This window comes from Solea senegalensis, linkage group LG17 (assembly GCF_019176455.1).
Source record: "Solea senegalensis isolate Sse05_10M linkage group LG17, IFAPA_SoseM_1, whole genome shotgun sequence".
Lineage (NCBI taxonomy): Eukaryota > Metazoa > Chordata > Actinopteri > Pleuronectiformes > Soleidae > Solea > Solea senegalensis.
In genome coordinates this window covers 10925532-10946529 of record NC_058037.1, presented here as the reverse complement: position 1 = coordinate 10946529, position 20998 = coordinate 10925532, and the positions used below count along the sequence as shown (strand labels likewise).

At 38.5% G+C, this 20998-nt stretch overlaps 1 protein-coding gene across 1 annotated transcript in view; it reads left to right on the top strand.

Annotated features, from left to right (window-relative positions):
* fig4a (FIG4 phosphoinositide 5-phosphatase a) overlaps positions 1-20998 on the top strand; it is a 36643-nt gene that overhangs the window by 775 nt on the left and 14870 nt on the right. The window contains exons 3-18 of the mRNA XM_044048823.1: positions 2425-2523; positions 3377-3500; positions 6687-6843; positions 7094-7144; positions 7337-7500; positions 7989-8117; positions 9235-9335; positions 9947-10109; positions 12277-12374; positions 14090-14223; positions 14726-14842; positions 16108-16153; positions 16526-16674; positions 17349-17515; positions 19075-19213; positions 20575-20633. Coding sequence (XP_043904758.1) covers positions 2425-2523; positions 3377-3500; positions 6687-6843; positions 7094-7144; positions 7337-7500; positions 7989-8117; positions 9235-9335; positions 9947-10109; positions 12277-12374; positions 14090-14223; positions 14726-14842; positions 16108-16153; positions 16526-16674; positions 17349-17515; positions 19075-19213; positions 20575-20633 — 1897 coding nt within the window. The remainder of the gene's footprint in view (positions 1-2424; positions 2524-3376; positions 3501-6686; positions 6844-7093; positions 7145-7336; positions 7501-7988; positions 8118-9234; positions 9336-9946; positions 10110-12276; positions 12375-14089; positions 14224-14725; positions 14843-16107; positions 16154-16525; positions 16675-17348; positions 17516-19074; positions 19214-20574; positions 20634-20998) is intronic.

Here is a 20998-nt window from a genome sequence, read left to right as displayed (position 1 = left end):
TGTGAGGGGTTAACAGACGCAATGTTAACATCATAGGATGCATCAGAGTCGTTATGATTTCAAATCATAAGTATTGAATATGTTTGATATTTATGACTGAGCAGCGATGTGGGCATGAGCAGAACCCCAATAACCAATGAGAGTGATTTGACCGGGAAAGGGATTCTACACACTTTTGTTTAGAAGAAGTTGATTCTGTCTTCTGAGCCATGACTTCGTCCACAGTTTTGTGTGTTTCTCAGCACAAAACATAGCGCACACACAACAGCAGTCCACCTCCATGTCTGTTTTATATTCTGAAGTCACGTTATGATGCCAAATCCCTGGAATATCCTCCCTGAAATTGTTTGATTTAACTCCAAGTGTGTGGCCCTGCGTCTTGACTGGATCTGGTCTGTGCTTTCTCAGGGTTAAAACATTAAAAATTGGTCAGAAAGTTCATTGTGTCTGTGGTCTCTCATGTTTTAAAGTCTAGTCGGAGTTGAAAAATCCTCTAGTATGAGGCAGGCTTAACTCAAGCAAGTCCAGTCGCCTACAGCTAACTACAAAAGATGACTATGCCCTGGATGATTTGGAACCTTCACAGGCATCCAGATCTGTTTACTTTTTTAGTTTTTCTGTCCACAAACAACAAACAGATAGGCATAATAGTTTCGGTTTGATTAAATTACAACATTTTTTGGTGGAGTTAATACTAAAAAAAGATAAATTATGTGTAGACATGAGGATGGAACTTGCACATACGTATATTCAAACACTAGATGGCAGTAACAGTGTTTGTGATGATTTGCTGGCCAGTTACCGTAATGCCCCTAAAGTCAGTTAGAGGAATTTGCATTATGGTCTAGACAGTCAGTATAATAACATTTTATCCAACAATCTATAAATATTATGGGTGGACTAGTTTTGTGCCCATTTGGTATAAATGTGTGCAATCTGTTGTCTACTACATTACATTATAAAATGTTGATTTAAATGACTGACAGAATGATGGTATGATTAATGGCTCTCACCATTAGTCACATACCTTATAGAAAATAAGATTTAAAAACAATTGTCACAGTTGAGATGTCACAAAGTCTTATTAAACATATGTCTACTTATTTTACTGAGCAGTGGATAAACAGCGTGTATAACTATTGTGCACAAAGAGATCTCCACTGGATACTGGGAAGTGTGGAACAGGACAAAATGGCTTTTAATGGTTGCGGACTGTACTGATACATGATGTTCCAGTTTAACAGTCTTTTAGCTATCTTGCAGCCCAGTATGAGAAAAATAATGACATGAAAGAATACAAAGGAGACACACATCTTAGCAGTGCCTTTTGATCTTTTGATGAAATATAGGGCTGTCCTCCTCTAATATGTACTGTGGACTGTAGCTAGCTACTCCAATTCTCCCTCAACTCTAAGTTATATGCAATATGATGCACGTCCAGCCTGAAAATTAATGTCACAGGTACCTGTTTCGAATTCTGCAGGTTACTGTGTAGCAGAAAATATTGCACGTTATAGGAAAAATGTGAGACTTTAACAGGAACAATGCTGCCTTGTCACAGCATAGATGGATCAGAGATCCAGACTGTGCCAAGTGACAGCTGGTCGTGATGCCATCCATAGCAATCTGAAATCCTGTTGTAAAGTCTCAATTTAGACTGTGCCATGTTGACCTGCAACCACTGGTGTCCACTCATATGAGCCATACTTTTATAAATTATTATCCTCTTAATGGGAACAGGATTTACAAAATTGGGATCATGTTCTTTTGAAGAGCTATTGAGACGGTTAACCCCTCTGCAAAAATCGAGTTGGCTGTTTTTCCCACAGACTTCCATTCAAAAAGAGTTCTTTTTGAATGGAAGGAGTCGCCTCCTGGGAGTCGCCTCCTGGTGGCTATTCAATATATTTTGACTTCCAATTTAGCTTTTGGAGGAACCTGGAAGACTACATCCGTTTTTTAATATACGTATATCTATTTGATTGTCTTTACTAGGATTGGCACGATGCCACTGTTATATGTTCAATACGAATATCTCAAACTTGATTATCTGCCAATACTGATATTAGTCTGATACAGTCATTTTAGAACTTTCAAGCCATGAAGCTGTTGACAACACTTGTGCCATTTCAAGCCAGTTCAAATACTTAATTCTCCTACTGTGTATCAAATGTTCTTCTCCCATTAAGCAGCCCACAATATGACACTCAGCTAAAATGCTATTTTATTTATATTTTTACACTGTGAAGCATGTGATATATAGGATTTTTGTATTGTATAGACTTTTACATTTTTATCTGTCCAATATTCGATCCAGTGGTTTTGACCAGTATTGGACCAATAATGATACTGAGTATTGCCCGTCCCTTGTGATAATCTGTAGCAAATGCATGAAATTGTTCATTGTTTCATTCTTTTTCGCAGAGATATTTTTTGGTGGGGAGCAATCAGGCACAGACCAAAAACCGAGTCCTGAAGATTGACCGCACAGAACCCAAGGACTTGGTCATTATTGACGACAAGGTGACTGCAGTTTTCACCGGTGTTGATACGCAGCAAATTTATATGCTTATGTAATTCTGTACAGTACGCCTGGGGTGAAATTGTGCAATCACTCAGCTGAAACCAAGTCTGTTGAGGATGACAGCTCAGCTGATGAGTCTTGAGTGCACCTCCTTCTCTTCACCGCTGCCCATTCCCAGGATCTATGAGCTCAGAGTTGATTTGTTTGTTTGCGTTGCTGGTGATTGTAGTTATGATGTATTTGTTATTAAGAAGCAGCAATCTGTAAATATCCATCACCTCACGCTTTCATTCCTGCCGATATTGTGCTGACCATGGAAAATCGTGTTCATTTAATTGGTAATGTAGTATTTTATAAGCAGCTTAAGAATGTGACGAAGAAATGGAGGAGAGATTGTGTCAAGCAGGAATCGAGTCTCGTCTTTCTTTATCTCTTATATGTATAAGTAAAGCTGACACGCAAGTAATGAAATTCAGATGTGTTCTTCAGATAAACAGCAAATGAACAAGCAATTACATTGTAAACATTGAAAAATTATGTATTTGCAGTTTGGGTCTTTCTAAGTGAAGAAAAACTAGCACATTCAGTGTTGATGTATTTCAACATTGCTGTAAGAATCTAGATTGCAGCTAATTAGTGTTTTGATCCATTATTAAACCAGGCCTGTTAGTCATTCACTTATTATCGCACAGTTTGCTGTCTCACTGGCTGTGAATTAAGTTAATAGCAGAAAATGAGCTATGCATACTGTAAGCAGCAGGTTGTCTTTAGAGAAAGAAAATTGTCACACACCATGTGTTCTCCTGTGACTGCAAAGTAAAAGGATCTGCATGTGTGCTTGTGTTTTTCTAGCATGTGTACAATCAGCAAGAGGTTAGGGAATTGCTTGGCCGACTGGACTTGGGCAACCGCACAAAAATTGGCCAGAAGGGTTCCTCAGGTCTGTCCAGGGCTGTGTCCGCTTTTGGGATCGTAGGTGAGCAATGTTCTTCTACCATCTTCCTCAATGGCACAGTAACAGCTATTGTGGGGGTATGACAACTACATGGATCGCATCGGCATACCATATTTTTTTTACAGCTATGGGAATCAGTTTGCTTTTACATATTAAAGGAAGGAGATGGAAAATCATCTGGTTCAAGTTGCATTTAGCTCTTTAACAAAGCCTAAAGCACCAGTGTGTAACACTGTGTTAAATATACACAGTTCAAACCATTGTTAAATGAGCTGACCGTTCTGCGTTGCTGCACGTTAGATGTTGGATTCCTCCATTCATTGCTCAACATCATCATCTTATGAAGCATGTGTCATAATGTGAAAAATAATGCTGCTGACCTAAAGAGATTATTTTATACACAGAGGTGTAGCTCTGTCAAAAACCTTTTCCCCAAATGTTCATTTCTGCAAATGTCTTTGAAAGCAGAAAAGTAATTTGAACATTTTTCTTATTATTGTCTGCTCTATTCTATGGAAATAATCATTCCATCCAAGGCCACTTTAATGAGTCAGAACCAAACCAAACATTTAACTCAAACATATTTTGAGTCCAAAAAGCTACGGTGGTGCAATGGCTAGCGTTGTTGCCCCACAGCAAAAAGGTCACCAGGTTTCCAGGGTGTGCTCCACCTGGGATTAAGCAGTAGACAATGGATGGATATTAGTGTCCAAAGGGACCAAATCTCAACTTCCTAACACGGTGCTGCCAGGACAAAACCAGGTTAAATAAATATTAAAATGTAGATAACATGACAAAGACAATCACTGGCATTATAGGAGCTCTGTGACATTGTAATTTCATGAAATTTAAAGTTGATTGAGTGACAAGAAAAGTCATGAGATGTTATTATATTTTTTTCATTGGGGACTTGACTGTTTATACCAGACTTTTAGGAAAATAAATTCAGTAAATGCAGAGATACTTAATTGAAAAGCTCATATATCTTATCAACAATTTTTTTTCATTTAATTTATTCCATTCCATTCTTGTAATGCACAAGTCTGTTGAGTAACCAAAAACAAACAAATACAGTTGTTGCTGTGGTACTAGAGAAAAGTTAGGGGCTCAGTAAAGTCTTTCGTATCATCAGGTGAACAAGAATTTATATTGATTCCATTTTAGTCTGGTAGGTGACTGACTGCTATACTCATCATCATTGTCATTTGATAAGCAGTGCTGCAGAAATACTTCAAAACTGGTGTTATATTCTATTTTCCAGTTACCTTTTGTGTCTAGAAATATCAATTCCTGGCTAGGGTCGATACTAGCAACTGTCACAATATCAGTGAGGCTTTTCAATGCATGAAAGTCACATTTCAAAGATGAAAATCAGCCCAGCTCCCATTTAAATAAGTGCCGTAATAGCATACTATTCACATTAAACCCAGCATCATTGTTGGGACTGTGTTGGTCACACTGACACAGACAATTCCGACTCTAATGTCTGCTTAAGGAGATGAGATGGTGTGTTTTTCCTCCCCTCCTGCACAGTGACCTAATGCCATGTTTGTTCTCAAGCTGCTTATTGTCAAAGTCAATGTGTCATATGGGATAAAAGAATGAAGTAGCCTTATTGAGTAAAGTGTGTCCTGAGAGCCTCTTTGCCTTGATCCCTCCTTATTACAGTATGTAATGAATATTATTATTGTAAGTATATTTTTATTCACTTCCATCTGCCAGTTTTGTCAGTTTGACCCATCTGTGGCAGGAAGAAACACCATGAACTGACATAGGTTTTGTGAGTTGGCAAAGCCACATGTGACCTGCCCTGTTTCAAGGAGGGTAGTGGTTTTTTTTTTATCTCCTCTCAAAAGACACTCAATATGTGCGGATGTGTTTATAACAACGTCAGAGTTGCCAAAATATTACAAAGCAATCATTTTCCTTTTAGGTTGTAGGCTGTTGTCAAAATGAAATATTGTACTATGAAATTGTGGTATGTAAAACTGTAAATATAAGCATGTTTAATAAATGCTTTATATCAAAGGTTAGATGTTTGATCGGATAAAACATTCAGACATATATGTGAAGCAGATCTAATGAAAAACAGAGGAAACGTTTACTCCCTGGTATGGTATGGAAGTGCCAAAAACATATGATAACAGCTGGATTTGTTCAGTAATCATTTAGCATTCATATCAAACCAAAACCAAAATGGTACACTTCACAAGTCAAAGGTTGTTTTTCGAGTTAATGAAACGTAAATTTACTTGAAGACTAAAGACCTGTGCATACTCCGCGAGAACAGAGAAATGTGTTATTTTTCTCGAGGTGGCAAGAACAAGATCAATGTGAGTTCTGGCCAGGACATTTCATACTTCAAGAGCAACTCAAGTGCAGAACTCAGTGAGGCCCTCATTAACCACGCCCACTTCAATTTTCTGGCCACTCGCACAATGGTTGTCGGACACCACACAAGGAAAAAAAAGTTCTTCCCAGATGCCGTGTCAAGAACAAGCTGCAATAACTCCATATAACAAAATAACAAAAATAATTACGTCATTCTTTTCTCATAGCCCTAAGAGAGAACAATTTTCTATGTTCTTGCTGCGTATGTACGGACCTTTAAAATGTAGGCACTGGAACCTTGTTGCTGACTTTGGGCTCTCCTTGCCTGGTAAACATGTCCATCTTTCATACACAATCACCTCTCTCTCTATCTGTTTTCGTAGCTTGCGTGACTTATGTTGTGTCACTTTATCCTCCACATGTGGGTCACGGGGGCACTTGTGCCAATCCCCAGCTGCGAGCAGTCTTAAAATACAATTAATTGTATTGTTTCTTCTTGAAAAACTCATCAACCTCCTCATCTTCACGTTGTGAATTGCGTTCGTGACTTTTACGAAAACACACAAACATCATCCACTTCAATCTATTATTTGCTGAACTATAGCACATTATGGACTATGTTGCGCTATCTGGGTCAGATTGTAATTATGTAAGACCAAATAGACGGGAGCCAATAGGTTACGTAGAGAAATATGACACACGCACACACTCATGATCCACCTCAACAACTCTGTTTACATCATCAGCTGTAGAGGATTTGCAGTTATTAGGTTAACCTTCAGCAGCTGTATGTTATGTAATTTATATTGGGCAAAATATCTTTTAATCTGTTTGTGTAAAATGTATTTCATCTTCTTCTTTTGTGTTTAAAAACAGGCTTTGTTCGTTTCCTGGAGGGCTACTACATTGTGTTGATCACAAAGAGGAGAAAGATGGCTGACATTGGCGGCCACTCCATCTACAAAATTGAGGACACCAGCATGATCTACATCCCCAATGACTCAGTCAGGGTTACACACCCCGATGAAGCAAGGTGCTGTATATATACATATAGATATATATATAGCTATATGTATATATGTACAGTATATTCTAAGTTAATGGATAGCATTAATGGTGTATTGGTATTGTATGTTGTCATTTTACATGGTATTTTGTTTATCCCTTTGGTACTTTTGGTCCAAGTTCATTTTCATCTAATGATGCTGATAAAAATATGTGTCATTGACAATCATTTTTTCCAGCTTACGGCTTTTAGAGTTGACTGTGTTTTGCTTTTGTAGATATGTGCGGATCTTTCAGAATGTGGACCTCTCCAGCAACTTCTACTTCAGGTAAGAAGACAAAGTTTTATTAACCCAGCTTCTCAGAGAAGATGTGTGATTGCATGGTGTCATCTGATATTAAATATGCAAAATACCCCCAATTACCCAGGTTTATTTAAGTCGGTGTGTCTGTGGTTTGACAAAATAAAATCCATTGGACTTTTTGCTTGAAATGACATAATTATGTAATGTATCCTGCAGCTACAGCTACGACCTGAGCCACTCGCTGCAGTACAATCTCACTTTGCTGCAGCGGCCTTATGAACTGTGGCTGTCGGAAGCTTCTTCTGCCAAGGAAGAGGTACACACGCAGAGCCGACAGGACAGCTTTGACATTTTTGAGGACGAGGGTTTGCCTACACAGGGTGAGTAGAAGTTGATCAGTGATCAGTTATTTGTTTTACTTTTGCCTTTGAGAGTCATCTTTCTCAGGGCGCAGAAGGGAGTTTAAAAATCAAATTATTGGAAGCAAGATACTGTTAAACCAATGTACCATGTATCTGTATTAGTATTCAATAAATTCATGCAAATTTGAAGCATGCATTTTCAATTTTACATATTGGAAACAAATGATTTTATTTAGCGTTAGTTTTAACTAGGTCTGGTTTGCCTTCACCTTGTTAAAGTAACTGAAATTCACTGGAAAATGTCTTGTTTTGGTTATGTCATTTCTTTCAGTTATTGGTTTTTGATAATAAACTTTTTTATTCTCACTTTTGTTTCACAGCACTTGTCACTTGACCTTGTAGTCTTTCTTCCATTGCTTCTTTTTTTTTAACTAGTAAACTGCTCTGATACCCAGTTCAGTAAAATAATCCAGAGGCATTTTGTGTTCCTCATCCTTCCGCCACAGTTGTTTATGGCCTCCGGAACGAGCCGTACTTTAAGTACGTGTGGAACGGGAAGCTGCTGGACCGAGTCAAGGACATAGTGCATCATGACTGGCTCATGTACATAATCCATGGCTTTTGTGGCCAGTCCAGTATCCTTTCAGCTTGTCAAAAGAATATGATTTGGACTTGTTTGGATGTTTCTTTTTTGTATTTTTGTATGTTATGTTGTCTATTTTAAATGGCACCGTCCACTTATAGCTTTATGTTTTAAAAGTAGTAAAAAAAACATGCCAGGTTCAACGAGGTTATCATGCTATAAATGTACATGAAGTGCCACATTTGACAGCACCTAAAAGTGGACACTCGCAGTATTCATCCTCCTTCATCCCCAGTCATCATCACCTGTTGAATTCTGCTCAGTCTTCATCAGAGCATGTAGATCACACTTGGAACTTGAAAGTGTGATTCGCCACGAAACCACAGAATCATTTTGTGTTTGCTTTTCGGGCTTTAGAAAAGAAAACAAGTGCGATGGTTATCAATGGTTACGTATGTCAACACAGGCACTTGCATAATCTCTCCATCTGTCATCTGCAGGACAAAAGCAGTGCCAGGCATTGTGCATATTTAATCACATGAGATTTTGAGATGGCTTTTCCTTTTTTGATTGAAGACAAGTCTGTGTTTTGTTTTGTTTTTTGGATGCACACATACCTTCTGTCCGTTTTCAATGCTTTTGTCTTTCATGTCACTGCCACAGTAGCTTTTTGCTGTGAAGTCTTGACTAGACACGGGTTGTGTACCAGTTATTCAAATCAGTTTGCACACTGATCATCGACTCAGGATTTTCTTGATTGAATTTGTTGTATTGATGCATGGGTTACTGCTGCAGAGGGACTTTGGGCTGGAACTGCATAAACAGTCTGATTTATTATGTTAAGGTTTTGCCTTGGGTTAATTGTACTTCCATCAGGCTTCCATTAAGTCTCCTTTACATAAATCACACTATGCAGTGTAAACTTGTTGGCTTCTAAGTCATTAAAGCAATATTTTTTACATTTATGTTTTGCCAACATTGTCAATTGACAGTGTTCCTGGGGAGAAAAATTATTTAAAAGTCAATGTAAACACATGGTTCGGGTTAAAAATGATTGACAAATCTTTAGAGAAATTATGTTTATGAATCTATATATGTGCCCAAGAACAGGTTGTTGTGTAGTGCCATCAGCGTTGTATCATTACCCTTCCTTTACATACCAACTCCAGAGCTTCTGATCTATGGCCGACCGGTTTACATCACCCTCATTGCCAGACGATCCAGCAAATTTGCCGGTACCCGCTTCCTCAAAAGAGGAGCCAACTGTGAGGTACAGCTGTTGCCAGGGCAACATGAAAGAACAGATAGTGGAGGCAGGGCTGTGGACCAGTGGCATGATTGAGATGACTCAGGTTGATCACAGGGGGTTAATTCGACTCCCTGCCTCTTCCTTGAGTATGCATGAGTGTCTGTGTGGGAGAGTGACGGGTGGAAGGAGGAGCTTTAGGACAAATCACAGGTTTCATGCATCTGTTTCTGAGTAGTATATTTAATCATACCTGTGATTTTATTTCCTGTTTTTTGATGTCAAGTTGTCTTCCTTGAAAAGTGTTAATCTGCTTAAAAGTGTGCATTTACACAGTGAAACCCTGCAAATAGACTCATTGTTGACCTTGGAAACATCAGCTGTGTAACAAGTGTCACCACAAAGTCCCTTTACTTTACAAGCTTGTAATAATAGTTATTTTTTAATATTTTTTTCCAGAGATATGTAAGAAATTCTTGCACATGTTGATCTTTGATAATGTCCACATCCATCTGCTGATCATGTGACATGGTCTAAGCACCACAGCAGCTACTAAATGGATCATGTGGCGATGTTCTTTTTTTTTTATTAACCTTGCTTAACTTTTCTTAATGTGGTGTCTCTTTTGTTTCTAGGGAGATGTGGCTAATGAAGTGGAGACGGAGCAGATTGTCCATGACGCCTCAGTTATGTCTTTCACAGCAGGAAGTTACTCTTCATATGTCCAGTTACGAGGTTCAGTCCCGCTCTACTGGTCCCAGGACATTTCCACCATGATGCCCAAACCACCCATACGATGTAAGATCACTGTTTACACCTCACATCTGTCTTACTTTGTACACAAGCACTGTCTTTGTTGCCCAGTTTCCTAATAATTTGTTATATTGTATAATGGCTTAGCTTCATGATGAGCAACCATAGGAATGGCAAAGCTGTACAGGATTTGATGTCAGGCTTTTCTTATATCACCTATCTGTATGCATAAGGACCTACGAGAATTTATAGATATGGATATATTCTTTATAGAACACAATTTCACAGCACGTACGTATTATAACTATTCATATTCATAATGCTCAGTGGAGTGCCCTCATTGACACAGAAGAATGTAATCAGAAAAAAAAGTGCATTAAAGCTAGACAGTGTCTTTCTACCAGGGTCTTTGTTCTCTAACCCTTGCACAAAATTAAATAAAAAAAAGAAGTAGGTGAAAGTAGGACAACTCCTCCCTTTTGGTTTTTATCTTTTTATCTATTTTATCCTGTCTGACAATGAGAGGGATAAAAAAAACAAAACCAGGGCCAGAGGGAGGTGATCAGGTCCCTAAGACTGACACCGGAGACGTGTGTGTGTGTGTCTGTGTGTGTGTGTGTGTGTGTGTGTCTTTGCATGTGTACAATGTCTGTATTGAATCATAATCCCCCAGTATGCCCTTTAATTTATCCTTGGATGACATTTACCTGCGTGAGATGGATGAACCAAGCATGTGTCCCTAAGATACCTCTGTGGCTCAATTTACCTTATCATCTTGGCCCCACTGAAAAAAATAAGTCCTTGTTTGACAAATGTTGTCTAATTTGTGCACAATCAGATTATCGCTCACCGTGTGACTCCCTGCCGAGAGTCAAATGAGAAGATCAATAACACTCTCATGTCATTACAGCGTGTATGAATCAACCACAGCAGCTGGTTACACCAGGGAGTAACTGCACGTGGTGAAGAAATAGCATTTCTTTACATTAAAAGTCAGAATTCCTTTGGTGAACTGTATGTGTATTTTCATATAATGCTCAGTGAGGACAATAAAGCAGCATTTAACCCACAATATTTAAAGTATTATTTACCCCATATTGACCTCTTCATGCTTGTTCTCCCCGTGTGTGTGGTTTTCTCCGGGTTCTCCGATTTCCTCCCACAGTCCTACAACGTGCAATATGGGAATTAGGTACATTGGTTACTCTAAATTGACCATAGGTGTGTGTGCAAGACAGTTGTATACAGTATATTTTTCTATTCCACCACAATCATGAAACTTGACAACAATTGAAAACTCACATGAAGCCTCAACCATGCAAAACAAGGCACAGCATAAATCAGACTATGTTCACTGCGACAACTGACAATTGGTTTTATTTTGTTGTGAGCGATGGCAGGCAAATCTAGGTCAGAGATGTGGCTGAGAGACGTTTGGAGGGACGTTGAATTCATGGGTCCATTACACAGTATGTGTTTGTCCCCTGTCTGTCTCTGCCATGACGGCTGACATTATTGTTGAGCAGGTCCACATATAATGCTTTTATGACTGACCTGAAGTAGGCAGATGTCTTGGTTGTGATGGAGATGACCTTAATGGTTTTGTCATCATCATTACGAACACATCATTTCCAAGGTACAATAAGAATTTTATACTGTGCCCTTTGAATGCTGTCATCACAAAGGCCTGAAGTGCAAAAAAATGAATTTGTAAAGTGTGCACCAATGCTCATGTTTTAATGTCAGATTTGAGATGCAGTACCTATGATCAACTTTGTGGGATAGACGAGAATGAACTGACCTATTTCACCCAGTCTTTTCTTCTGGTTCAATTTACAGCAGGTTACAGGTGTGCGACTTTGTGTGATTGGCAAATAGAGGCATTAAATATGATTTTAAAATAAAGAGTGAATAGGAGAACGAAAATGGTTGTGGGCACATTAACCAGTTGGGTTACGCTTCATGATCCAGTTTAGCCTTTTATTTGTTCATTGCTTTATTAAACACACCTGCTCCTGTTTACCCACTTTGTCTCATCTGTACGTGGTTAAGATTTGAAAAGAAGCCTTTACAAAAGATATCAGTTTTTCTGTTTAAAGAATGAGCTAATTTCATAAAGTTATCCGATGTTGACAAGAAATTGTCTCTTTTTTTAATCCGTATAGTAGTAACGACACAATATGTTAAGCGACCAGTTTTCCCTCTCTTTCAGTGGACCAAGCTGACCCATACGCACATGTAGCTGCCCTCCATTTTGACCAGATGCTGCAGCGGTTTGGCTCTCCTATAATCATCCTCAACTTGGTCAAGGTAGCACACATCAACACTCACCAGCAGGAACACATATTCTTTATATATTTTTTTTTAATTGTTATATAGATAAATTGTTATATAGATGATGGAAAAAGGCTCTACTAAAGATTTTGAAATGTGTTCACATTCACCTGCTGTACAGATAGGAATTGTCATAATTGTGGATCTTACTGATGAAACACTACTATGTGTATATGTATGTATATGTATGTATATATATGTATATATACAGTATATACATATATATATACTGCATATATATAAGTAATTAAAAGTAGTTTAAACAACATCACAATATACAATGTGTCAATGTTGTAGTTATTGAAGTATACAGGCCCTTCAAAATAGTTGAATTGTTCTGTTTTGGCTGTAAAATAGCTGAGCTTTGAATGAGCACATTTAGCAGAGATCATGCAGCACCTAATACCTGCTTAATGATATTTCTCAAAACCATAATTTAGGGCAGTTTCTACAGAGGCTGTATACAATATGCAATCTCCAACGCAAGAAGGCAAATGCTATTGAAGATTTCATCACTTGTTTTTCTTTTTTTGCAACTAATAAATGCTAAAGGCATTTCCCTAGTTTGTTTCTTCACTAATTGATTTGAATTTGTGATCCTGTCAGTGAACTAGTGAATTATATGTTGCAACATTTGGACTGAACTTAAACTCACATTTGTCATATTCATGTTGTAAAATACTGTTATGTTGTCTTTGTGAAATGTGAAATGATGTTGTGGATTTGTGTTTTTGGATGAAATGTACTGTACCACGCCTGTCTAATCAGTCAACGGATTGTTATTTAACAAGGACGTGATTAACCAGGCGCTCAATTTAACATCGGGGGTTAGTTGTTGCTCGTGGCTCGTGATTAGCGGCACTTGAAATGCCCCCTTGACTATTGATCACCCCGTGCCTCGCACTGAAAACACACAAACAGAAACTGTGATGGTGAAAGCATCACTTCATTACACAAACACAGTGTGTCTTTGCGTCACCCCCACACATGAGCGTGCATCCACAGCACCGTAGCTTGGGCTGCAAGCTCACGTTGTCACTCACAAGGGGAGCTGTGAAACAAGGGGCCAATCACAGACCTCAGAGGTCCACACAAGCTGCAGCCATGTGATGTTTGCAGAGTGGGGTGTAAGGGAGGGGGGGCCTCCTGCTTATACACCATGTTCTCTTACATCCTAGTGAGTTAACTGTAGTAACATGAGAGTCCATTGTGCAGACTGGGGCAGAGATTGGGCATCATTTTCTCAAGGAGTAGTATGCACGTCTTTTGTTTTGGTCATATATACACCTGTGAACAATACATGTATAAGAATATGAGCATGTGTATTTTGATGTGTGGGTGTGCTCACACATCAAGGTGCTCAGACTCAGGAACAGAAACATGATTGTGCTGTTGCACTCGTTATTATATATTCCCTTATACATCTATAGTTCCTTAACGCTGTCCAGTTCTGCCTGGAGAAAGTTCTGCCTTGAAATCGTTTCTCTTGACTCTATTTTTGGCTGATGTTGGAGGTTGCGGTTAGACGCACTTAATGTGCCTTGGTGAATACACCAAGGACTCAGCCACGTGTCTGACTGTGCACTCAGGGGATCTCTAAGCAACTTGAATTCTATTACAGCTGTACATTATCACCTTGAAATTGTTTTGTTTTTTTTGTCAGTAGAATCTCTGTCTCTCATGTGCTACAGAAACGTGAAAAGAGAAAACACGAGAAGATTCTGAGTGAAGAGCTCTATCCAGCTGTGCTCAACCTCAACCAGTTCCTCCCTCCAGATCACTGCATCGACTACATTGCCTGGGACATGGCACGCTACACAAAGAGGTTGTTACAGTAAATATGCCAAGATAGTGAGCTTAAAGCCCGTTTTTGTCATTGTGGTATTTTCTCACTTACACTTTATTAGCAGGACTAGAATTATAAAAATAAAATCAAATTCAATTCAAGCTATGATATATAGTTTTATGAGATCTTATGTGTCAGCCCATAAGAACAACAATGAACCAACTTATTGTGATTTTAGTCCAAATGCAAAAAACACATAGAGACCAAGAGCATGAGCTGGTGCAGAGGATTTTAGAAAGTTTCTACAGTTTTTTTTCTACAGTACAGAACAATGCTAATAAGACAAGTTGTTTTTAATGTAGTTTTGAAAATTAGACCAATGTATACAGCTTCTCTATCTACCAAGGTTGATGAATCATTTGCTTTTCTGCTAAAAACCTCCTCATACAAATATAACCAGGATTTAACCTTGTTCACATTATGCCGAGATATTAAATAAGCGTATTACATGAACAGAGACGCCTTCTCTTTTTTTCCTCAGTAAACTGTGCAATGTCCTGGACCGTCTGAGTATGATAGCGGAGAATGTGGTCAAGAGAACAGGTTTCTTCATTAACCAAGCCAATTTCTACTGTCACACCCTCAGACCAGATGACAGGTGGGTGTCCCCATTGTTTCTCTTATACGTTCATGAAAACTGCAGAAGCACAGTAGTGATCATGTTACACTTTCAAATGAAGTAAACCAATGTTTAACATGTTTCTACACATGATAGCAAACTCTTTTTTTAATCAAGAACAGTTTAAAAACTAACAGAGTATGCACAGTTGGTTTTTGGGGAATTATGTGCAACACCACATCACCATCTTCTCTGCATTTTCATATGAGAGTTGCATTCATTTGTGCATTCGTACCTACTTAGTAATCATACATTTACTGGCACAGCTTGCACAGAAATTGTTGAATTCTTAATGGAAATGACACTTGATGGCAGTTGTTTTATGCTAACGAGCTGAATATATTGCCGTCCATACACTTAATGCATTGCTCTTCCATTGTCTGCACGTCTCAATCACTTTCAGCCGACATTACCATTCTGTTACATAAGCTGGCAAACCATGGCATGGTCAGTATTTATTACCCTTTCTTTTGCATTACCCAACACTGTCTCACTTTCTTGGTAATACACTCTCACTTCACAGTCATGTGAACCCAGTGTTCTGCTCCCATGTACGCAAAAAAAAAACGCAACCCATGAGCCTTTCATATATAATATGTAGTAATGATTATGACACTTAAAGTCTTAATCACATTCATACATTATCCCATGAATAATACATTTCAGACTCACTGCTTTTTCTTTTAAATCATTTTCTCAGACACTTGATACATACTTAAACTACAATTGTTCATTGCTCCTAGTTTCCCACAGCGTTAGTCTTCCTTCTGCTTATTGCTGTTTTTTCCTCGAGAAAAATGTCATAAAGTGATGAACAGTGGGGTGTTGAATTTACAGGGAGACTGTCGCACACATAACATGCATGACAAACATACAAGATAGCAGAGAGTTGATCCTTTTGTTCTTCAAAATGAAATAATTGTGACCTAAAATTAAAATCTGTGAACTACAAATGAGTAAAAAAACTAATAATTAAAAAGGACCAAACAGTCTTTGGGAAGCGTGATCAGATTGGTAAAGTGAGTCTTGAGTTGAATTTCGGCAAAAGTTTCTTTTATTGTATAAAAGTGCAGTCAGCTGTGATGTTTTCACACATTGTTTAAAGAGTGCACTCCAATATGTTCAGCAGGGGAACGGCAGACAGAATTGAGTAAATGTGCTTCCAAGGTATTAGGTGCACTTCAGTGCCTTGTTCTGTTTGCAGTTCTTTATCCGTGCAGTTGGATTTAATGCTCTTTTTTCAGGTGGGGAGATGTAGGTGGACACATTACAGCCAGTGGACGAGTGCAGGTACGTGAGCACAAGGTTTTTCACATAATTTACATTTAACTCACCTTGACTTTCTCTAACCTTGTCGCCAAGTGGCTTGCTGCTTTTGCTTATGTAAAAGGTAAATCGAAATAAAGACACATTATTTACTAGTGCTGAGATATCTGGGCCATGGAAACCTTTATTATTGTAGTTGCAAAATGAGGCCAGTGCATTGACAGTAGTTGCATAATGTGTTTTAAGTTGAGCCTTTTTTTGACACTGTGGTTATAATTTATAGAATGTAAAAACATGTAGATTTGTTTAATTGGGATTTGTGTCTGATTATCATAAATAAGAATACACATGCATCTTGTTCATTATTGAACTTAATAAGTTTCCTTGTCATTGAAGACTGGTGTATTGCGGACCAACTGTGTGGACTGTCTGGACCGGACCAATACTGCCCAATTCATGGTGGGGAAGTGTGCACTTGCCTATCAGCTTTATGCACTAGGAATGATTGACAAGCCCAAGCTGCAATTTGATACTGACTGTGTGAGGTAAAGTTCTTTATTTCACCATATATTTTCCTTCAAACTTTCCGTTTTACAGTATGTACTTCAGACCAGTGTTTCTCAATCCCACTGCCCTGCATGGTGTGGATGTTTCCCTGCTCCAGCACACCTGATTCAAATAAAGGGGTCGTTAGCAGGCTTTTGCAGAGCTCGTTGATGAGCTGCCTATTTGAATCAGGTGTGCTGGAGCAGGGAAACATCCACATGCAGGGCAGGCAGTGGCTCCCGAGAACCAGGATTGAGAAACACTGCTTTAGATCAGTTTTTCTGAATGTTTCACATGGCGATATTGAGACTGCTTTTGCTGCCATTTCTTGCTATAATTTTGAATGAGGAAACCAAACATTTCCGTAAAATATATTTAATGAATTAATCACAACTTTGCATGCTCGTTAAAACATATACACATGAAGTAAAAGACTGGAAAACATTTTGCAATTTTATATGGTGTCCCAAAAAGACTGGGTTCCAAGCCATTGTTTGGTAATAACTGCTTTAGAGAACAGGAAAAAAATGATAAAATCACACATTAAAGCATCTCTATTGTCATGTAGAAACAGAAAGATTTTGTGTAATTCTGTTTCCTTATTACTAAATTGTTACTTCTGTCCCATATACATGTGTCCCGGTCCTTACTTGTGTGCATATGTGTACCCAAGGTTGTTTGAGGAGCTCTACGAGGACCATGGAGACACTCTGTCACTGCAGTACGGTGGCTCCCAGCTGGTCCACAGGGTCAAAACCTACCGCAAGATCGCTCCCTGGACTCAGCACTCCAAGGACATCATGCAGACCTTGTCCCGCTACTACAGCAATGCTTTCTCAGGTGTGTGTGTTTTTTACACTTGCACTTACACTTGTGCATCAGAAAATGTATAAAACACTGATAAAACTTTAAATAAACCAAATGTTGTTTGTCTAGCTCTGCTTATTAGGAACAAGGATCTTCCTAATCAGTGGTTGTCAAAGTGGTTTTGTTGGGCCTGCAATTAGATGGCTGTGTGTCTAAAAGTGGGGTCACAACACACTGAAAAGTCACTGCTCCACATCAAAGGGTGGCATTTGTGTGGCGGAAGATTGCGCTTTCTTCATTAAGCCAGCTGTAATAGAGCTGTACTACTTGACCTACAAAGACGACTTTATCTCTGTTTTGTTTTTTGTTTTTTTTTTTTAAATGGGATCACTGGCTGGTTGCAGGTGGGAGAAGCAACTGATTTTTTGTGAAATGTCAAGTGACAGAGGCTCAGAGATGCAGCACAAGACACAAAGTACTGTACTCACAACTACTGAATATTCCGTCAACCACACAGTCACTGTTGAGGTGTGATCATTGATAATTTTGGACCATTACTATTACATTATTTTAATATTATCTTGCTACATATTTGCATTTTACAATACCCTAGTGTAAAACCCACAAATTACCGGATGCACAATGTGATGCAAAATGAAAGGAATTGGAGATGATGGATGTGTGCAAAAACGTGGCAGTACAATTACAAATGCACAGTAACACACTAGGGTCTTTTTGTCAATGATTCTGCTGCATCAGTTTATTACGTCCGGGTGGAAATTGCACAGTGATTACACAAAGGCTTTGTTCTCAGGCTTTATGACAGCCCAGTTTAGATTCTATTTTTCTGAGGTCAATGTTAGAACAACGGGCATGTGGCTTCGCGGTTGGCGACAGCATTAAATGGCACCTAACTGGGCGGCATGCAGAACACGTGCTGAACACACAAGCACTCAGAGATGATCTCGGCACACTCGCGTGGTGGTTCAGGACAAATTAATTGGTATGATTTAGTTGAGTTATTTCAACTTTGTCTGTGTTTTGTTAATTGGCACCTTTGCCGTCACCACTATCAGTTATTATATGCAGTGTATTAATTATTACGTCTATTATTTTAAAATTAATTTGCTGACAAAGTATTTATTTATTTATTTATTTATTTTCTTAAGTAATATTTAATTGGAGTGAAACGGCAACATTTTGGTCTATACAGTATAATTTGAAAATTCCAGTTCGTAGCCTAAGCCGGGCAGAATACATCTGTTATTCGAAATAATGATCATTACCTAACTTTTTATTAACATGTTCTTTTTACAGCACATATGCTTCATTCACCGAGGCCTGTATTTATCACCACATGTGACAAATTATGACAAATCATCATAAAAAGTAACACATTATTATACCGTTGTCATCTTTAGGAGCTTGCTGTGGACAACTAGACTTTCTTGAGTTAATTTTGAAGATATTCAAATTAACCTACTTGTTGCCTACAGCAAATATCTGAAGACGACTGAGAACCTTCACAGACATTATACCTCTGTGTTTCACTATGTCTCTTGTCATCATTGTGCTCGTTTTTGTTCCACCAGACGCTGATAGACAGGATGCTATCAATTTGTTTCTTCAAGTCTACCAGCCATCGGAGTCCAAGCCGCACCTGTGGGAGCTGCCCACTGATTTCTACCTGCACCAGAAGAGCACCATGGCTCTCTTTCATAACAGACACAGGTGAACTCACACACACTTAAAAACACACACAACCACTAACACTTTTGTGTTTGTTGTTTTACCGATTTAATAGCTCAGTTGGAAATCTTTGACAGAGTATTAAACACATAGAGTACTGTTTTCATGTAAGTCCAGGTTGTTCATGATGTTCCCCAACTGCTAGGGTTGTGGACGTCTGTCTGGGTTTGCGACGGTAGCTCAGTGGTAGAGCGAGTCATCTTTGAACTCGAAGGTTGTGGGTTTGAGTCCTGGCTCCACTAGTCTATGTGCAGATGTGTCCCTGGGCAAGGCACATAGATGTGCTGTATGAATTTGTGAGTGAATGGCAAAATTGTAGTGTAAATACAGACCATTTTACCATATTTTCATTAGATCTCTGAGATCAGTCCAATAGGTTGTTATTGAAACCTCTTCATTACCAGGACAATGTCTTGTCTACATTACTACATTACATCCTGTACTCAGTACACACTGAAGGTGAGGTTGGTGAGGTTTTAAAAAAACTTTCCATATAAAAATTGCTTTTGTGAATCATTTTGTCAGTGTTATATAATGTTTTCTTCAGAAACCAGATTGTGTTGCATTGTCATCAGTTCAATGGTATAACAAATGCAACTCTTTTTCTGCCTTATGTTTGACGGATGCTGTATCACAGCATTTCTTTTAGAATATCAGTGACGCATACGGATATACAGAAAATACGAGTTGACTTACGCTTGTGCTGAACACAGGCCAAATATGTGTAAGCTAAGGCGAAAAATACGTCTGCAAATCACTGTATTAATACTTCTTTCTGTATTCTGTACAGTATGTTTGCATTTATTGTGATTATAGTTTGTATTTAGTGTTCCCCCAAGTAGCGGCTTCCATAATATTTAAAAAAAAAATCATTAAAGCCATTAATAAGTGCTGTTGAGCTCAGCTTTGTGATTGTGTAAAGTGTTGCTTAATGTGTCCTTTTCTGAACCTCTTGTCGTCGTGTGCATGTTGTATGTTGTTTGCTTCCACTACCCCCATGCTAACCTGACAGCAGACCTAGTTTTTGGATATGGCCAGACTGCGGTAACACAGCAGGCTGCGGTAACACAGCTGTTATTCTAAGAAATTAGCATGGGCAGAGCTGAATCCAGTTCAGCTGCAGCACATTGTGCTTTTGCTCTCAAACCTGTCTGAGTAGCACATCACATACTAACTTACATGATTGCTTACATTGGGCATATTGAATAAAAGCCTAATATATTCCGGAATTCTACAAAAGGTGGTCCAGTTAAGTTAATTTTCATATCTAGGTTAAGTGAACATGCAGTGTGAGTTTTCCTGAAAGGTTTTAATGCTTTTTTTTACGTCTTGTCTGGTTCCAGCTACACAATGTGGTGGTCAGAGGGAGTCCTGTCCTATCTTCCTGTACCCTATGATGAAGGTAACACGTCAATAACATGAGAAGAATATTCACTATGTCTGCTGTAGGATAATGCGATTTTGTGTTTTATTCATTTTGACTAACCCCATAAAAGAAACAAATCAACAAAACGAACACTACATTAATTAGTTTGTCAGTGCTTAATCAATCACTTACAAAGCCTCCCACCCATTCCTTCCTCCTGAAGATATCATGTAAAAGAAAGAATTTAAATTATATTGTATGTTGTCTATATGCATCTATTTGTGGTATTTATGCTCAGCTATGCTGTTTAACATTAACATGCTATAGCAGGGGTGTTCAGGGGCCACACAGCACAATTTGATTTTAAGTCGGCCAGACTACTCAAATATTAGCATAATAAC